At 36.7% G+C, this 21,525-nt stretch overlaps 1 protein-coding gene and 1 long non-coding RNA gene across 11 annotated transcripts in view; one reads left to right on the top strand and one right to left on the bottom strand.

Moving 5' to 3' along the window:
- Btk29A (tyrosine-protein kinase Btk29A) overlaps window positions 1-21,525 on the top strand; it is a 346,914-nt gene that overhangs the window by 20,485 nt on the left and 304,904 nt on the right. For both annotated transcript variants that reach the window (XM_069131277.1, XM_069131278.1), the window contains exon 3: window positions 10,103-10,364. In XM_069131277.1, coding sequence (XP_068987378.1) covers window positions 10,103-10,364 — 262 coding nt within the window. The remainder of the gene's footprint in view (window positions 1-10,102; window positions 10,365-21,525) is intronic.
- Window positions 14,711-17,752, bottom strand: LOC138189133 (uncharacterized). 9 transcript variants are annotated; one of them, XR_011175917.1, is made up of 7 exons: window positions 16,721-17,752; window positions 16,092-16,612; window positions 15,723-15,771; window positions 15,538-15,642; window positions 15,330-15,378; window positions 15,008-15,087; window positions 14,760-14,847 (listed from the first exon to the last, which is right to left on the bottom strand). It is a non-coding gene; the product is annotated as an uncharacterized LOC138189133 (long non-coding RNA). The 9 variants fall into 9 exon arrangements; XR_011175918.1 differs by having other exon boundaries at window positions 15,334-15,378; XR_011175921.1 differs by lacking the exon at window positions 15,330-15,378 and having other exon boundaries at window positions 15,493-15,642; window positions 16,092-16,196; window positions 16,277-16,612.

The raw sequence follows: 21,525 nt of genomic DNA, 5'->3' as shown, positions 1-21,525 counted from the left end.
TATTTTTGCCAATACTTTCACTGTACAGTACAAAGTAGTGTATAGTATAAACATCTGTTTAGGATATTGTTAATAATTGCGTTTCTAATCCTCGAATTGTATTTGAAGTGATATTGGGTGTAGTACGTTAAATAATCACTCGGTGTTTAGGTCAACAATATATTTATTAACAAATGTCTTCTTTTGATCGCGTCGCGTATCGCTCTCGGTTTCGCTAGTCAATCTCGCTACCCGGTTACAGCACGATTTCATCGCTTCCTAGTTCGAACTAAAACTGTCGATCGGATTCGATTCTTTTCTTTTCGTCGCCCCTCAATATCCCCACTATCCACGCGTTTGTTTGGCTTCCGCGAACGTTGCCACGCACGCCTTTTTTCTCGAACATTCGACGAAAGGACCGTTGGGATATTGATGGCTCATTAGGCACTTCGCTTCGGCGGTATACATTGTTGCCAAGTGCCGCCACATATTCTTGACTGTTCTTTTATTAAATACATCGATCGCTTTTTTCCAAAATTCTCTGCTTCTTAATTTTCTTGAAATATGTTTGTTACTGTCTTCATATGCTTCCCTAAACTATGTCGTATCATACTCCATAAACTATATTAACTAAAATTTCAATTTCGATCTGGAGTGGCATACAATCGCAAGCAATTCTGTCTCCCACTTTCGTTGACTTCACTGACACGAACATGCTACCTTATTTAACAGTGCTTCTTTCAAAAGAGCAAACAAAGATGGAAAGATAATGTTGCATGAAAAAATAATAAGTAAGACATGCGAAAATTGTTGCAACGCTGGCTGCCAGAAACCGCTATCAAAATTTTTCGATCAAGAAACCATGGCTGTTCCACGATTTAATGTTCCATGAAGCGCTGGTTGCAGGATTGAAAGAGGACCACGTCGATATTTACGTGACACCGAGTTATCCGCCGGTATTTTGACGTGGAAGCTTCGTTATTTCTTCGCGACGTCGAGCAATAAAAACGCGCTTTTTCGCTATCTGCTGGAAAAACCGGCCTTTTTGCCGACCTCGCCCAGTGATTTATGATTCTTGCGCGGATTCCAGCAGCCAGCCATGGTGACACGTTCAAGTGATATGATATCGCGCTGCAATTTGTTGTATTTTTAGTTGCGAGTTCATGTAGCGTGGGTTAACTGGTTGCAGTTTCGAGAAAAGATTTTCAGTTTCATTTGTTAAGCGCATGTACGCAACTTCAATTTCCTCAAGTACTTTCCGTTATCCAGTTACGATACATGTTCTTTTAGCGAAAATTAATTAACCTGTTAACTGCGGAGTTTAATTTCAAAAGTTCCATACGGGATGCGCAGGTAAAATCAAACAATGACGAATATACACGTCAACCGCACTGAAATGAAGTTTTAGATTGACGTGCATACATGTCGAACGCAGTTAACTGGTCATGTTGTAACAGTTAATATCTATAACAATACATACAGAGTTAATCTAGTTTAACACTTTACCGACCACTAGCAGTTCAACATCATACGCACGTCCGACCGGCAGTTCAGGCGCAGATTCTTCCTGGCGCCGGCTCTGTTTCGGTTTAGAGTCCCCAATACCATTCTTTTTGTTCATTGCGAACGGTACGTTTTTTAAATTGGTATAAAACTGTGGGAGCTTACAAAGCAACGCAACTGAGCAAGGTACCTTAGTACTAAATAATAAATTACTGCTCAAATAATGAGAAAGATTGTCGGCAATAAAATCGGTCGGTAAGCGTCGGCGACAAAAAACCGATTAATCGGCTATCGGTCGGTAAAGTATTAAAATATAGAGTTATCTTTGATTAAAAATATCGCTTACGAGTAACCATTATAAATGATAAACATTTTTTTGTTTATCGGTAATCATTGTCAGTGACAGAAATTCCGTTTGGGTTACATATAATCATCATCGAAAAATTGTTTCTGATTATTTTCAGTTAATCTCAATCTTTAACTGTTAACCATTTTTTCTGCTTATTAAGATGTACAGGGTGGTTGGTAACTGGTGGTACAAGCGGAAAGGGGGTGATTCTACGTGAAAAAAGAAGTCGAAAATATAGAATACAAATTTAAAAAAAAATTTTTTTTTTTAATTTTTCCATCGAGACAACGATCTACAGTGAGATCTGTTATAAAGAGACGTGATAAAGTGCACGCGTACCGAGCGAAAACTCAATGTCGATTTTCTCGAAAACAACGCCTCAAACGAAAAATTTTTATTGTATATTTTCGATTTCTTTTTTCGCGTAGAATCACCCCCTTTCCGCTTGTACCACCACTTAACCAAACCACCCTGTATACCTAAGACTTAAAATTAGGTTTTTTCATGTTATCAATGAATACTAAACCGTAATGTTAACAATTGACAACAGTCAAATGTGACCAGAAAAAAGATTTTGTTACCCATATTGATTAGCGGAAACCAACAAAATTTTTCGTTATCGATAATGGTTACCGGTAACGAAAATAAAACTCTGGCCAACGATAATTAATTTTTATTCAATGACATCTTTCCAAAAAATATTAAAAATAACTGTTACTTTGGATCTTTGAATTCTTTCAAACCACTGCTTCCAAAATTCATTGCAGTAAGATTCCTGAACAAGAATCACCAAACATAGAATTTAGGAAAGAAAATGTACTTTATTTACGTAAAGAAACAAAATAGATTGGAATTCGAGAAAGTACTATCCACTGCGAGTGAATTTATTGAGTTTGGATAATATTAAGTTCTTAACAGAATCTGGTTCTACGTTTCAGTCGAATATTTTTCTTGTATATTGCAAAAGTTCAGGTAGTTTGCAGAAAAATCAATAGGGTAGAAAAATTACACGTTATCCTAACATCTAAGATCATGAATCTTGTATCTTCAGAATCTCAGTCGTAAGAGTGAAGACCTGTGGGCTTTGATACTGACAGTTCCAGTTGTGTCAGATATAACAGCCAGTCCCGAGGGAAGTTGCATCCATAAACTTAAATCCGTGTTATCTGGTTCAGGAAATTCTGTGCCTTTCGAAAATCAATCCTAATGTTACAGAATCCGACAGATTTAGATCCTCTAGCTGGATTCAAGAATCTGCTACCAGTGCCAATAACGATATTTACAGCACTTCCACTATCTCACAAGTCTGCCATACTGTTTGCACTAGCCGCCATAAACTATAGAAACCTGCATTATCTACCTACGCATTTACTTACTTCAATGTTTGACTGTTAACTTGAACAGTGAAGTTCGCTCGTAAAACTAAAGTTGAGACCGCCACAGTCGATATTCGAATTTATTACTCTTCCACCGGTTCATGGCGACATAAAAGAAAAATGCTGGCTAATTTTAAAAGATACACTCTCTATAATTTAACGTATAATTCTAAATATCCTGCAGAGATCAGAAAAATAATTACACAGTATTTACAGCTAAGCAGTTACGTTACAAAGTATTTATAATTATCCATTATATTAATTGTAATAAATAAAACAGGATCATCTTTAACGCTTATTGTATGTGTAAGATATACTAATTGAGTATACTAACTTTTTGCCCGATGTACGTATGTTTGTAGTAAATACTTCGCAATTTCTATATTCCTTTGTATATTCATATTTGTATTTGTTGTATTGTTCATATTTCACCGATATAATCGTAACAACGTATAACGTATCTCATTACAGCGCTACTGAAGTTTCAAAATGTTTTATATAGCACACACAATATGGACATAGTAGCATTCTACGATAAGAGTTCAGATACATTCGTGAGTCAGTGTATACATTTTCTTGAATATCGTTCGCATATCCAATTTCGTTGTAACGGTGACAAAACACAGACTATCGCGTCGTTCTTAAACCGATCCGTTAGTCAACGAAGAAAGCTGGAACCTCTTCTTTTATTCTGCACGCTTTATACGACGCACGATACCAGAAAGCTGGTTTCTCATTGATTAATGACAAGGGAGACGTTTTCTAGGTGAATAACAGAGAAGATTGGAATGCGTGTACAGAGTTGTAAGCAAATAGAGGGAAGAGAAGAAACGCAACGAGGTCAAAGGATTCGACTCCCTTGGCATCTCTCTCGCACTTTCGCCAACTCGGCGAGAGTGGCGAATGCAGGAGGAGATGGTAAAGGGGAAAAAAGATAGCGAACGGAGGAAAGCACTTAGAAAGGATGAGGGGAATTAATAGAGAAAGCGTGAAATGAAAGAGTGGAGAAGTTGTACGAGAAGTTGTGCGATTTCATCGCCCGTAGCGGAAAGAAATTCGAATCGGGAAGCAAGTAAAAGATAAGACAGTCTTGATAACCAGGCTGAAGGAACCTCGAACTAGGAAACGCGATTGCGCCCTTCGTTTCTTCACAACTAATTTCGAAATTCGCAATTCCCTTTTGAATCCCGTTTCTCGATAGATTCAAGATACACAGCTCTTTCAAACAAACGTGCCTGCTAAAACAACTTCTTAAATATTTGTCATTTACACACGTTGGCTCATTGTGAGCTTCTTTATACAATTATCGTTCAAACTATTTGTCATGTAACTGATTTTTTGGATAAAAGTTACTTCGTTTCAAGGAAGACATTTTGCGATGGACACTTTCGCTGACCCAACTAGGTGCAAGTTTCTTGACATTTCAAGGTGATTTTCATTGTGTTAAATAGAACAGTATTTTTGTGATAGTTGGTCGCGTAGTATACTTCGTGACAAGTTCATTGGCCTATGATATGGTTGGTTATTTGAAGTTTTCTTTGAATAGAGAAAGTGTTCTTTACTTTATCTTTTCTCTTCCTACATGAAAACTGCAACGAGAAATTCATCCAACATTACTTCGATACTATTGTAGCGACACTCGACAGCAAATTACGATTGACGACGGTAGAGCAGTGGTTAACGTCGTTGGTTACGAACGTTCCAGACCAGGTTCGATTCCCGGCACTCGTAGTCCGATTTTTTTTCCACGATTCCTAAATGAGAAGAAGCCAATCCGGATGAAGACAAAATATCCACCTCACTATCATTACGTACAGTAGCTCACGAAAGTATTCGAACACTTACATATGCAAACTTGAATGGCCGAAATAATGTACGTTAAAGTAATTTGGTTAGACAAGCAGATGTCAATAGGAAGATGGAAGTTTTGAGGTTATGTGAGTAAAATTTGAAAAGGATTCAACTACGTAGGTAGGAGTTTGATACATTTATTAGAAACACGCATTGTAAGTGACTGACAAAAGTATTTGAACGCTACATATATTATTAAATTATTTAATATTAATATTTTGTTGGACCACCTTTAGCGGCGATAGTGTGTCTCAATCGACGTTCCATACTGTAAACCAATGATTTTGTAAAAGTACACTCAACGGAGTTCCATATTTCTATAATTTTATCTTTCAATACTTGCTTTGAGATTATCTGAAATTTATTTAATCTTTTTCCGATTTCAGCCCATAAATTTTCAATCGGATTTATGTCTGGACTTTGCGGTGCAGTAATTAGCATGCGTGGTGTGTTATATACGATCCATTCTTTCACAATTCTAACAGTATGCTTAGGATCATTATCTTGTTGGAAGTGGAAATCTTCCAATAATCCTAATTTACGGGCACTTTCTTTGAGGTTATTTTTTAAAATGTTTAAATATTTACCAAGTATTCCATCAATAAATATCAAACTTCCGGTGCCATTGGCAGCCATGCACCTCCACACCATGACCGATCCACCTCCGTGTTTCACTGTTTGTTGTAAATGTCGAATTTCCAATTCCGTATTTGGTTTTCTCCACACATAATTTTGACCATCCGAGCCAAAAATGTTAAACTTTGACTCGTCCGAAAAGATGATTTTGTCCCAAAAAGAATTATCTTTATTAATATAGGTTTTTGCAAAAGTCAATTTTTTTTAATGATTTACCGCATTAATATATGGCTTGTTTCGCGGTACTCTGCCATGAAAATCATTGTTTCGTAAGATTCGTCGACATAATTCCGGATGAACTTCTTTATGAAACATATCAGTTACCATACTTGCGAGTCGAGGAGCGGATGTAGTAGGATTCTTTTTAATTCGCGAATGATAACTTTCTCCTCTCTTCCAGTCAATTTCTTTGGTCGACCTGATCGAGCTTTGTTTGCAAGTGTTCCCTCATTCTCTCACTTGTTTAGGATATAATGTATCGTGGACTTACTTCTGTTCACAATTCCGGCAATCTCGTTATATGATCTGCCGCCTCGTGTAATCGGATATTATTTCACTTTTTAGTTTCACACTTTTTGGTATTCATTTTAAATACTGTTGCGCACACTTTTACGTTACTGTTACTGAAACGATATCCTAACATCAAGTGAACGTACCAATATTTTCATCTAACAATGACGCTTACATTCGCTGCAAAGGAAAATAAAAAACTATCAACAGTGTTACAGCGTTCGAATACTTTTATGAGACACTTATCATGAATGTTTCTAGTAAATGTAACATAACCTCTGTCTATATTATTGAATCGTTTTCAAATTTTACTGATATAATCTTTTTCGTCACTATGGATACCAAATTGTTTTAACAAATTAGTTTAGTGCACCTCATGTTATTCGTAAAGGATATAACCTAACAAACACGAAGATGGTACCCCGCTGGGGGTAGTCATCCACATGATAATCAAACAGCTAAAAAATTCCACCAAATGTCCAAATTGGACAAATTGTGAATGTGAAATTCTAAATAAAAAAAAAAACCTCATGTTATTAATTGAAATTTGTAAGTACAAGCATTCCAATACTTTCGTCAGCCATTGTATATTTATACAGAAAACATTATTGCATCTAACTTTCAGGATATTTTACATCGAATAAAATCTACTCTTAATTTACCCAGACCATGAAATCCGTTCTAACCGTTGTAAAATGTGTTCTTGCTATCTCTGGCGATTTAGCATTCTGGAAATGGTCGAAATTGGCATGGAAGATGGTATCATCGGGGCAACCGAAAGTCCACGATTTGGACGGTCCATTTCGATATTCCTTTCGAATACCGTTTCAAATGTCGATCCACGAACACACGTGTACCATAGGGAAATCGGATTCGCTACTCGCTGGCAATCTAACAGTTAAAACGTGTATGCAGCGAAGCTTTAGCCGAAATATTAGTGGAAACGGTATTGCCTGGTCCCTAAGTAGCATTTATATTCTCGTTATCCAAATAGCGATGTTTTCGACGTTTCGGCAGATAGGATGCCCGTGTAATCAAGATTCTCTGTCCCGATAAACATGGACAGTACGCGGATAGCTGTCGGTCTTCGTTTCTGTACGCGTTTCGTTGATATGAAACGCGAGAAAAAAAAAAAGGACAAAAATGGAAAAAAAGAAGAAATGGATTGACATTGTCAATCAAACGATTCGCGACGCTCGGCTTGCAATGGAAACCCACTGCTGCGCTTGAATAAAAACGTAAATATGCCCCAGAGTGTTGGTAGATAGTATTGCTAGAGATACGATTGATGGACATTGATATGGATGGCATTTGATGATTTTATGAGTAATCGCGAGAAAACTACCTTCTGTGCTGTTAAAATAAATTTATTTTCAAATCTGTTGTTCGAGCATTTGATCCTGTAATCAGAGAGATGAATGGTCTGTGACGTTGATTTGATGCAGTTAAAAAGTAGCGTTCATACACACAGCCCTGTTTAATCTTTAGTAAATGAAACATTTATTAATCAATTTATCAGTACACGATATTTATCAATATCGGGTTCCAAGTGATTCTTCGGAAGAATCCAATTATAATAATTTCGTATCATGGAAAAAGAAATGGAAAAGAGAAATCTTTGTAAAGTGTCAGTTGGCATATCAATCCTTTGCACTGCGAATTTTATTTCAATTTCGTTAGCAGCAGCTGCCAACGCTTTTAAGTGTTTTATTTGAAATTTACTTTAACTAAAAAATGAGACAATTGAAATAAATGAAGGAAGAAAGAAATTCACTTAAATACCAGTTTTATTCACACTATTGTCGTATTTTCTAATTTTTAAATGTATGATATATCTTGAAACAATTTCTAGGATGCAATTCTGCTTTCCTTTCGCACGTTTCACAAAAAAAGCTGGGACTCGACGGAGGAGCTGCTGAGATAAAAACTGACGTCGAGTCACATTCGACATAGCAGTGCAATGGGCTAACACACTGGTCTTCAAGATTGTTTATCGTGTCTGATTTAAGAAAAATTTATATAACTTTAAGAAAAATGCTAGAAAATAGAGAAAAAGAATGGAAATCGAAGTTTTAATATCTATCTGACAAATATGTGCATAGAACTTGATCTGAGTATACGTATACTTAAAACCAGAGATTTCGATCTTTAAAAGCTTTAAAATCTTCTTCATTACTGTTTGTATTATAATAATCTTTCATTTAGTGTGTTCATTCATTTGGTAGAAGAAACTGGAGGAAAGACAGGCTATCGATGTCGAATTCGGTAGGTAGTAGTCGACCTCAATTGTAATTTACTTAGAACTTGAGGGTAGAAGAGGGAGTTAATCCATGCGAGACTTCTTCTGTCACATCGCAACCACAACTGCGACAAGTTACAAATCCAAACGTTGCCTAAACTACTTCAAGTTGGAAATCGAAATGTTCTCTAAACCGAAACCATTGAACAAACTAAAGAGATTACAGTAAAATAAATTCTCTGAAAATCCTCAAATAGGTACAATCTTTCATTCTAATCGTAATTCTACTCAAATAAGAAACAATAAAAAAAACAAAGAAAAAATAGTCTTAATTATATCTCGCAACTCCAAAGAGAAATTTCAACTTGATATAAAACGCGATACAAAAAGCAAAAGTTAAGAAGAAAGTGGCGCGCACAGGAAAAAGAGAGTACACTAAGAAAAGTATCTAAAAATTCTGAAAAAGTTAGTCCTTCACTCGCATTATAACCACGTCTGAATAAAAAATGCAGCACCATAAAACACGTCCATTCTAACTAAACCCCTTAACTTCAAATCTCAGCGTGAAACAGAACACGATAGAAAAATGAAAAGTTCAAGACAAAGTCTGGCGCATAGAAAAAGGAGAGTACAGCGAAACAAGTATCTCAAAATCTTCAAAAAAGTTACGGTCTCTACCACTTGAGTTATAATCCTATTCGAATAAAAATAATAAAAAAAAATACACCTGTTACGACCGTTCGCGAAGAAACACGATCGCGAGGAAACGCGTCAGCGAGAGGCGTAAATTCTCGTTAAGATTCTGATGGCGACGTTGCGAATCAGTCCCCTAGTTCCCCTGTTTCGATTAGGATAACAGAGGTAGTTCAAATGATTGTAACACTGAATTAACAGGGTTAATATAAGCTTCTATTTTTAACAATATTTAAAATTACAATTAACACGTTACAAATGATTTAACGATGATACAACTAGTTTATTATTATAATTCGACTCGACTTTATAATATTTCTCCACGTATTCGTTTGACTAAGCGACCTTGATTTTATTTCTCTGGACCTCTCGATGCATTCGGTTTGAATCCTCGTATGAGACTGACTGCCCTTCGATTTTTTCCTTCGTCTTCTCTTGGAGACGACCCCCACCACGCTCGGGTCTCGCAACCGTTCGCGCCTCTGATCACGTACGCCATCTTTTTTGCGTAGGTAAAATAACAAACCGAAGGCGAATCGATGTTTTTTAGAATTCGCTGCTTGACGACAACTAAGCGCTTATTGCTACATTGTGTATATCTCGCCGGTCATGTAAGACGATCTGTCTGCGACACTGTAGTACCAAGGGAGACGGTTAGGAACACGGCCTATAGTAAACCTCGGGGCGTAACAACATCAACCCCGTAAAACACGTCCATCGCAACTACTCGCCGTAACTCCGAACATAAACGTGAACGTGATACAAAAATGCAAAGTTCCTTAGGGACAAAGTGCCGCGCAGATAGACAGAGGGAAAAAGAAAAAGGAAAAGGTAAACGTTTACGGAGGAAAAGGAAGAGGGTTGTTCGCGTGTTTCCTGCCGTGGGCCACGTCTCTCCTATCTTTCTTCTTTTTTTTCTTCTCGAAACGATAACGAGACAACTACAGAGTTGTTCTCTGTCCGTAGCGGCGCAAGGAACGAGGTAGAATCGCGGTCGAGAGCGTCCACGTGGTTGAAACGGCTAGCCTCGGGAGCAACGCCGGCGGCGTCGGCGGTGTCGGCAGCGACGTGGCAGGCAGCGAGGCAGGAACAGGCGGCGGCGGGGGTGGAATACCACCTGGGCTACCCTTCCAGGTGGGCTATCGGGAAGCCGGCCAAGAGTACACGCTGTACCTTCTCGCAGCCCGCGAGCAGGACCGCGCCGAGTGGATCCGTGCCATCCGTGCTGGTGAGTTCGCTCTTTATTTTCCTCCTTGCATCTTCTCTTCTTATCTTTTCTTACCTTCTTGCCGGTCTTTTTCAAATTTCTGTTTGCTTCCTATTTTTCAAACGCGATCAAACACGTAAGATGCTGCTCTCTGTGATGTTGGGTTAGCAACTAAGTGATTGCGGATTTTGTCAGTACCATCTATTGACAAAATCCGCAATCACGTAGTTGCCAACCCAATAGTTGTAAGTTGCACGAAGATTTTGGTTTGTGTCATAGATGGTGAAATTAAAGTTGCGACGAATAAATTGCAAATGTTTAATTTGCCAGCTCCGTGAGAGTTAACCAATTGTAGAATTGAAAAATGGCACACAATAAAAGTGTAGAAAATATATAACCTACAGATTGCACAAATAACTTCTAGCATTTTATAATTTCTTTTGCCTTTATATTGATCAAAATGGTAACCATTGAATGTTAAGAATAAACGATAAAAATACAACAATATATACGTGGTAAAATTAATTAACGTTACGCTTTTCTCTATGAAAAAAATATTTTCGTTTGTCATCATTTACCATTGCAGCTGGTGAATTATGAAGCTCGTTACTGCCACCTCGATAATACAGAAATTCCACGCGCTCTTCCATATGCTTTGTCCGTTTCTCGCGCAATACCGTTCTTTATTCTCGCGATAACAACTCGTACGTTTTTCACCAGGCTACTTCAATCGTCGTTAGTATATTTTAATCGGCCCCGGTTACTGCAATTAGCTTTGGCTTCGCGTACCTCGTTAGAGCATCCTGTTTCTACCCAAGTCACGATTCGCGGGATACAATAACGGGCCATCATTTAAAATATATTTAGGGAAACTGGAAATTGAAGTCGTAAGTCGGCGAGTTTTCTTTACGCTTGTAGTTTGGCGATAATAAGCGCGTGTCCCAGATACTACTCTGAGGATGCTCGGTTTTTCTTAATAGGTCTGCCCTGCGGAGGGACGTCGTTAAGCATTGTAATTCATTTGCAGCCGTAAATCTGAAGCAGTTTCGTTCAGTGGGGCTTACGCTCGTTCCTCCAGGCCACTGTTCTTTAAGCGAGCGTTCATTAAAGGCACCTTTAAATTGCTGCCGCTGCTCTTCTTCGTGAAATAGATACATCACCAAGGGAAAAATTTTCTTCTCTTTCTGGCCTGTGCCTCCTTTCACCTTTCGATTTTACGCTCCCAACTGTTAACACCTGTATATTTCATCGCGATAACCTGGTAATTATCGTTTCAATTTCATTCTTTAGCAGATAAGTTTTGATTTAAATTGCTTATAGTCGTGAAAGTAATCCACGCCATTTTGTACGTTTAACACTTTGGTCATTGGTGACCAAAATTGAATGAAAATTGACAGTTAGGGCATTTTGAATATAACCGATAAATAGAAGATACTTTGAAATAAAAAGTGCCCCATTGAACAATTAAACATTTTTATTAGAGCATCAATAAAAAAAAATGAGAACAAACGTTGCATCTAACGGTGCACTGTGTTAAAACACTTTAAACATAAATGTGGCTCATCAATACAATCTGGACTATAGGTGTCACCTCTTTGGTCCGATTCTTAGCAATTTTTGATCCTAACTGTTTAACATTTTTTTTATACCACTCCCTGCAAATTTTCGTGCCAGGTACGCTTGCCCCTCTTTCTTCTGCGTTTCGTGTCGCAATCTTTGTCGAATAAGTATATTTCACGGCTCTGGTGATTGGCACTGTGTAAGGTGCATCGCGAGTGCCATTCTAAAATCTGATACCTTGATTTTTGTTCTTCTTGCTTGTTTATAGAGTATCATCGCGTTTGAAATTGATGTATTTAACAGTAACTCTGAAGCTAATTTTATATATCACTGGAGGGTTCTTCTATGTGATGTAGAATATGCTATTATTTGTGTTACGCCCCAAGGCTTACTATAGGCCGTGTTCCTAACCGTCTCCCTTGGTACTACAGTGTTGCAGACAGATCGTCTTACATGACCGACGAGAGACAATATAGCGATAATCGCATAGTTGTCGTCAAGCAACGAGTTCTTAAAAACATCTATTCGCCTTCGGTCCGTTATTTTACCTACGCAAAAAAGGTGGCGTACGTGATCAGAGGCGCGAACGGTTGCGAGACTCGAGCGCGGTGGGGGTCGTCTCCGAGAGATGACGAAGGAAAAAATCGAAGGGCAGTCAGTATCATATGAGGATTCAAACCGAATTCATCGAGAGGTTCATCACTTTATTATTATTTTGTCAGTATATGCTTTGAATGATAAAAATACTCTCGTGGCGTTTTGAGCGAAACATGTGATTTCGGCGTGGCAGTCAAAGTATTAATCGCGTTTCGCATGATCAAATTATTTCGGTAGTATGTGCCGTTTTGTTTGCATTAAATTGGTCCTTTCGAATTTTTAACTCGTGGAAACGATTGGGCATCTGTTGGAGAACGTGCTGCGCGCAGAGTGTCTTGTGCGTCCGATTTGTTACAAATGATAATGTTGTTTGAAGTTGCAGAAATATTGCAATAAATTCATAATCAATGCTTCGTAATATTTCAGTTGTATTTCGTAACCGGATGCGACTGTGTACAGTATAAAACGTAATTTTAGAATCATCAATTGCAGTAGCGGATACGTCGATAAGTTTCGTATAAATGACATCATTATCGGACCTCTTCACACAGATTTACCGTGCGCATTTGTACTATATCGAGATACTGTCGATAACTCGACGTCCGGCTTGTTTCGGTGAAGTACAATAAATGCGGCTACGATCGCTGCTTCTCCAATTACGCATTGATTATGGATCATTTTGTAACAGCGATGCAATCATTAACGTGGTTCTCATGGAATTAATTTACATATGTAGAAGGATGGTAATGGAAGTCAACTTTAATGATAAGGAAAATCGTATTCGTTGCGTTTAATTTAGTTGAAGCCCAATCGAAAGTCAAATTGTAAGAGCTTCAGTCTTGGAAAGTCACGGCTAGAGTTCAGAACCAAATCGTAATTAGTGTAAACCAAGTGTTCAAAAATAAATTCTCTTTTTATTTTTTTTATATTTTATTTTTCTTTTCATCTGAGATTTCCTTTTTTTTATTTTACGTGACATCTCGACGAACGTTTAATATTGGATTGTCATTGCCATCTAGTGACAAAATCCGCAATCACTTAGTTGCCAATACCCCATATTTCCCCTATATTTCGTGTACGTCTTTCCCAATGGCAAGCATCATCGTACTATGAAATGTGAAAATTGGCCGTTTCGCGTGTGTAGAAGCAGTACGGAATAAAGTTTTTGCGGATCAGTACAATGCGGTCGGTAACAGCTAACTGACGATAAAATAAAATAAAAAAGAAAAAAAAATCCGGGATAATAAACGTCCCAATTAGTCACTTGGCGTACCATAGCTGGGAAAAATTAGCAGTGATATGTCGGTCAAGTGGTTGGTAGTAAATAATGCAGACGAGGGACATACGAACGATGTTTGCAGAGCGTTAATTTTTTCATGTTATTTTGACATACTCTCCTCTGATGGAAAATTCACAGAAACGCTTCAATAATTAAATAACATTCGTAGAGAAATAATTTATTATCTCACTGAAATAATGAATTTAATTATCCTTAAAAGCTGGTTTATCATTTTCGAATTTCACATAATAGTAAAAATCACGTTCAAAGGAAAGATGCTTGACTAGGTGAGTTTTATCGATTTTACGATTAATTAGAACATCGTCTAATCTCTATATGTTTCAACAAGTTTTTGGAACTCTTTCAAGTAGAGATAATAGACATCTTCGGATTACCGTAGAAGAAAAATGTCTTCTCTAAGCGAATAAATTTATGTTCTGTCTGAACAGAATATCGAGAGATGAGGAAAAATCAATTTTCATTAAGCTATTTTCATTCTCACGAAAGATTAATTTTTCTAAGATTTTACGATAAATTTTAATTTCCAATATTTCCAACAAACGTAAGGACTTGATAGAAACATCAACTTTTAATTCTCGTGCATTTTTTGTGGTTTAATGGAATTTCTTTTTAAATAAATCACAGTATCTCAGAGTAGAGAAAGGCTTGGTTATATCTGTGGGGTAATTTCTCAGGGTAGCGGTATGACAGTGATGGATTGAATTCTCCATTATACCCACGAAGATGTGCAACCACTAGCAATAAGATCTACCTAAGTTCCATCGAGATAATATCAGATGATCTTGCATGTGACTCTGAGTGTCCAGCACAGTTGTTCGTATAATAGTTTGCAACAGATTTTCATTGTGTGGCCACAAGTTCTATCGTACAACTCAGACAGAAATTGGTATCCATAGGAAGAGAAGCGATGACTTGGACGAAATTGATTCCAAAGTACTTTAGTAGAATTTCTAAATTGCGTCGTTTCTAAGTGGAATGATCTGTAATTGCAGCGACGAGCTATCGTTACAACTTATCGTGTTGCAGCCATCGCGATGCTGATATCATCTTGCAAGTATAACCTAAAAAGTTTTTAAGAAGCACAACATCATTGTATTGGGTTGGAAACTACGTGATTGCGGATTTTGCCAATACCACCTAATGACAAAATTTTTGTATTGACAAAATTCACAATCACTTAGTTGATACCAAATATTTTATGAGATACCTAAACAACCAAGTTGTCGTTTTCTTTGATTATCTAACTAGATTTGTAATTTTATTCTCTGTCAGGTACGTCTTCACAACCTAAAGAAATATATCTAATGAAATTTGTGTAGCAATAAATATACAGAAAAATATTTTATAAGAAATAACAGTAGACAGACTTACATCATACTTCTCAGTATAGTATAACAAGATTCTGGAAAGATAAGACTAATAAAAAAAGTTACTTTGATAGTAGAATATCTAATGAAATATGTCTAATGAAATTTGCATAGCAATAAATATACAGAAAATTATTTTATAAGAAATAGCAGTAGACAGACTTACATCATACTTCTCAGTATAGTATAACAAGATTCTGGAAAGATAGGACTGATAAAAAAAAGTTACTTTGATAGTAGAATATCTAATGAAATATATCTAATGAAATTTGCATAGCAATAAATATGCAGAACATTATTTTATAAGAAATAACAGTAGACAGACTTACATCATACTTCTCAGTATAGTAAGATTCTGGAAAGATAGGACTGATAAAAAAATGTTTCTTTTATAATAAAATATCACGGTTGTCGTTTTCTTTGATTATCTAATTAGATTTGTAATTTTATTCTCTGTCAGATACGTCTTCACAACCTAAAGAAATATATCTAATAAAATTTGTGTAGCAATAAATATACAGAACATTATTTTATAAGAAATAGCAGTAGACAGACTTACATCATACTTCTCAGTATAGTATAACAAGATTCTGGAAAGATAGGACTGATAAAAAAAGTTACTTTGATAGTAGAATATCTAATGAAATATATCTGATGAAATTTGCATAGCAATAAATATACAGAACATTATTTTATAAGAAATAGCAGTAGACAGACTTACATCATACTTCTCAGTATAGTATAACAAGATTCTGGAAAGATAGGACTGATAAAAAAAGTTACTTTGATAGTAGAATATCTAATGAAATATGTCTAATGAAATTTGCATAGCAATAAATATGCAGAACATTATTTTATAAGAAATAACAGTAGACAGACTTACATCATACTTCTCAGTATAGTAAGATTCTGGAAAGATAGGACTGATAAAAAAATGTTTCTTTTATAATAAAATATCACGGTTGTCGTTTTCTTTGATTATCTAATTAGATTTGTAATTTTATTCTCTGTCAGATACGTCTTCACAAGCTAAAGAAATATATCTAATGAAATTTGTGTAGCAATAAATATACAGAAAAATATTTTATAAGAAATAGCAGTAGACAGACTTACATCATACTTCTCAGTATAGTATAACAAGATTCTGGAAAGATAGGACTGATAAAAAAAAGTTACTTTGATAGTAGAATATCACGGCTTAAAATATTCCGGATAAAATAAATGGTGAAGTTTCAGAGACGACTGCACGTGAGCAAATATTTCTCACTTCTTCACTAGCCTATGGAGTTTCATCAAAATCGATGCATACCACTTCATACGTACCCTTTGTGAGCTCTGGGGCTTCAGGTAGTTTCTCGCTCCTCTATTTTTTCATAGCATCGCGCACCAGCGTTGAAACGAGTTGGTCGCAGTGATCTATACTCTACAAAGTCCCGTGTAACTTGCTGAAAAAATAACAAAAAACAATGATAATGACACCTGTGTCCAATACGCGACACGTATTTTTTATTCTCGCAACGAAACCTATTTTACTTTAATATCGAGTTACGAACAGTATATAAACTCTTCCATAGAGGAGAGAAAATTGCAGGGCTCGTAACAAAAACGATCATTATATTTTTCTTCCAGAGTATATACGCAAAGAAATGTTTAGCAGAATATTCAATACATACTAATTTTTTTAAATAAATTGTATGATATATAAATAGTGTTTCCTATCTTTTATAAAAAAGTAATTTTAAAGTTCAATAATGTCATTAATTAGTCCCACATGAAAACTATTTTACCCTTTTGCAACCTTGCATATAAAAAAATATTAATAACGTTAGTTAGGCAGGCTAATTAATTAAGTTGAATATTACCTGACTTGACCCATCACATGCTTTTCAGAAGACTTACAGTGGCTCAGAAAATTGGTCGCCTGACAATTCGTTTGTCACTTAATAATTTGTTAATGTGAATATCAATTAATCAACCCAACTTATCTCTTTTTAATTTTTATCAAACAATCCAAATAAAGGCAATTCTTTGCTAATTAGTCAAATCATTTTGTAGTATTCCTTTCAGCAAAAAAGATTTATATAAAATATGATACATTTTATCCCCTGTAAAGATAATTTCGTTTAAAGTTTCCGCTAAAATTACTCTACAAAGCATAAATAATACAAAGCACGATAAGTTCTCAGTATTTGTTCATGATACATGACACTGGATGCTCCATTTGAGGTGGTGTTGGTTGTAAGTGCCCAAGAAGTACTCTCGGTATTCAACAAAAAGTTTATTTAACAATTAACAGTCAACAATCAACGATCAACAATCAAGCTTTCCGAATGTGTTTGCTTCGCTGTTACGCTAGACCCTTCGCACTTCGCCGTTGCGCTAGACCCTTCGTACTTCGCCGTTACGCTAGACCCTTCGCACTTCGCCGTTACGCTAGACCCTTCTCATTTCATTGTTCGAAACGGAATGAATCTTTTGTTCCAAACCAAACGGATTCTTCTCTTTGTTGCCCCTCGATATCCCCACTACGCACGCGTTTATTAGATGTCCGCGACGATTGCCACGTATGCATTCTTCCGAATATTTGGCGAAAGGACCGTAGGGCACGTCGGCCTTACGCTTAGATGGCATAGCGTTTTGTGTCGCGAAGCCGTCGGAAAGTTCCGTCGTCGGATGCCGCCACACATTCATCAGCTTCGAAGACGTATTCGGTTTGCGATTTAACTATCTTCAGCTCGGAATTCAGCTATTCTTTAAGCCAATAAATGATTTCCTTAACGAAAATGGAAACTGCACCTTTGTGTAATATTCGTTGGAACGACTGAAAACTGTCTGCTTAACGTAACATCCCCAAGGAAATCAAATCTTGAGAATAAGATACTCTCTCTTTGTAGAATGTACATAGAAGTGACTTTCCTTAGTTTAGCTGAGATAAGAAGATGTAGAACCGATGAAGCTATTCTAAAGTTAATGATTATTCTTTGTTTGAACTGTCTCTGGTTAACCATGCTGCGTTTCTCAAATTTTCATATCTCAATTTCGTTCGCGTTTCAACAAACAGGAGTTATAATAGTTTTCAAATTTTTAGTATAATATTGAAATGGGAAATGAAGCGTGTCGTTAACGATTCTTTTATATCTTGCCCGAACTCGAGAAGTCTTTTAACGATAGAAAAGTTGCGATCGAAAATGACTGGAATCTTTTATATTTATATTCTTTAAGGAATTAAAGCTTCATTTTCTTTAACGATCAGTAAATTATCAGTAAGAACTTTTAGTGTTCATCCTTCGTTTAAAACTTTTATTTAAAATTTAAAGCGTTCATTTCAGCAAGAAGATTTCATATACATTAATGGAAAGATATCTGTATTAGTTTCTGTGTATGGCCGAGAATCTTGTAAATCTAATACCAAAACAAAAGCCTTTTTGTGCGTGGCAAGTGATTGCATATTTTAAATAAAAAGGAAAATTCAAAATTTTTTCTTAGAAATATAACTTTATACAATTAGGTATTGTCCGTTTTTGTCGATTACAATTGTAATCATTAACCATGTATTCATGTATCAATCATTAATCATGTATCATGTATGTAATCATTAATCATAACCATGTAGTGTCACAATTCCATGTTCATAAAACTTGTGATTTTTACCAGCAAAAAACTGAATTAAATGTGATTTTACATCATCAGCGTCATTAAAAATTTTACCATTTAAGGAGTTCTGCATGGAACGAAATAAATGGTAATCTGAAGGCACAAGGTCAGGGTTATATGGCGGATGCGACAACACATCCTAACCTAGTTCCAATAATTTCTGGCGAGTGAACAAAGATGTGTGGCGCTTTGCATTATCATGCTGGAAAACAACACTCTTACGTTTCGCCAATTCTGGCCGTTTTTCTTGAACTGCATCGCTCAGTTTGGCGAGTCGTTGAACGTACACGTTTGAATTAATCATTTGGTTTCTTGGTAAAAGTTCAAAGTACAGAATTCCTTTATTGGCGAATCTCAGATTTTGGTGTCGTCTGGGCTGGTTCATCTTGCATCACCCACGATTTTCTCCGATTAACGTTGTTATAAACTATCCACTTCTGGTCGCCAGTAATCAGTCGTTTCAGAAATGGATCAATTTCGTTGCATTTCAGAAGCGAATCGCAGATGCTAATGCGTTACATCAAATAAATTTCCTTAAGCTGATAAGGGAGCTCTCTGCAATCTCACTCGTTGTGCTATGACGATCTGAATCGATAATAGCCTTGATATGGATCTCATCAACTTCAACTGGACAGCCAGATCGTTGAGCATTTTTCAGTGAAAAATCAGCAGAACGAAATTTGCCAACCAATTTTCACACTGCCTCTCTTTCAAGGCTTCATTCCCATATACGGCACATAACTTGTTGTGTGCTTGCGATGTGTTCTTACCCTTCCGGAAATACAATAAAATATGTCTGAAACGCGCGTCTTGTTCTTCCATTTTTAAATTGGGATAAAAACGAAACTAAATAACTAATCGATACAATTGTTTTACTAAATTAGAGGTGGAAGTCCAAACAACAAGAAAACAATATAGGACAGGTGCTTTGAACACGTTGACAAAACAAAAGAATGTGCTAAGGCCACCTACTGGCAAAATCCGCAATCACTTAGTTGCTAACCCAATAGTTACGTTCATTCAAACGAAGTTCCCTATGTTTAATGCACGTTAATATCTGTAGAAAATTTCGCAGCTCGTTGAAGTTACCAGGAAATTTCCAATCTTTGCATAATACAGATATATAAACACAGATATAAATAGGCAATATTTGTGTAGCGGCATTCGGCAACAATGTATACCGCCGAAGCGAAGTGCCTAATGAGCCATCAATATCCCAACGGTCCTTCCGTCGAATGTTCGAGAAAAAAGGCGTGCGTGGCAACGTTCGCGGACGCCAAACAAACGCGTGGATAGTGGGGATATTGAGGGGCAACGAAAAGAAAAGAATCGAAACCGATCGACAGTTAGGTTCGAACTAGGAATCGATAAAGTCGAGTCGTAACCGGGCAGCGAGATTGACTAGCGAAACCGAGAGCGATACGCGACGCGATCAAAAGAAGACACTTGTTAATAAACATATTTTTGACCTAAACACCGAGTGATTATTTCACGCGCTACACCCAATGTTACCTCATTTGTGTAATATAATTCATAGATATAATACATGTGGTTAATAATATTCTTGTGCGATAATGTGATTTCGAAATGAAACGTCGGTTAAATGTGGCTTAAATCTAATAGCAAAGAAAAGCCTGGTTCACTTTGCATCAGAGACTCGCAAGAAACTACTCGAATTGCTCGCGGCATGCCAGCTCTTAATTGTTTCACAATTGCGAAGATCAAAGAATCTCTCTCGCGCAGTTTACACCAATTTACATCAAATATCGTTTGGATTCGCATCAAAGCGTCTCTTATTCCCTCGTTCATCTTTGATTTAGCTTAAAACTTCGCTGCGCAAGCTTCGCCCCGTCGATTTCGTGCAATTTCCCCGGCGAAAATATGACCATCGACGCGAAACCCAACGAGAAACTTAGCCAGGTATCGGTTTTTCGTCGATGGAAAGTGATTCATAGGCGAAAACTGGGCCAGAAATCATAAGAATCGATGCAGGATATCGGCAGCGTATCTGGATTCCCGAGTTGATTGATTTGTCACCAGGATGGCCGAACTTTTAACGAGTTTTCGAAGAATCTCGTCGCACGGAGAGCTCGTTATTATTCACGAGGACGCCACGGGAAATCGACTCCGGCATTTTTTTCCATATTCGTGAAACTTATTTCGTCTTTCGCAGTGATGCATCAATTTCGAGTGCTTGGCCACCGCAAATTTTCGTTTTATGCGGATATTTCGCCATTAAAATTCGATTTGCTGTCTGAAATTTCTGACAGTGACTCTTCTCATCCGACTTCGAGAAACAGATATTCCTACCTTTGCGTTTCTCTCTTCCTTTCTGCTCTTCTTTTCATATTCGAGTAGATTTCCGCGAACCTGTTTTTCGTCTTCAGTATAAAGTATGTATGCTCCCTGTATGTTTGCCTCAAAAACGTTTCTGTCGTAATATCAATTTTTAAAGAATTGTTTATTTCTATATCTCGACGAAGAATAATCTTCTCGAACTTTTTAAATAATGTTCACGTCAATATCATATATAGGAATTGTTGAAGTAACTACTTCAAGAAAAACTCTATATTTTTATTTATGTATATTCGTGACCTGGGGACTGCTATTACGCAAAAATATTCTAAATAAGGAGCGGTGCATATTATTGTACCCCTGAGTATGCATTATGTTTTGGGTTGCAAGGTCTAGGAACAAAGGAACT

This window comes from Bombus flavifrons, chromosome 18, assembly GCF_040668555.2.
Source record: "Bombus flavifrons isolate JBK064 chromosome 18, iyBomFlav1_principal, whole genome shotgun sequence".
NCBI classification, from domain to species: domain Eukaryota; kingdom Metazoa; phylum Arthropoda; class Insecta; order Hymenoptera; family Apidae; genus Bombus; species Bombus flavifrons.
Note: the sequence above shows the minus strand (reverse complement) of the source record. Positions and strands in the feature narration are given on the sequence as shown.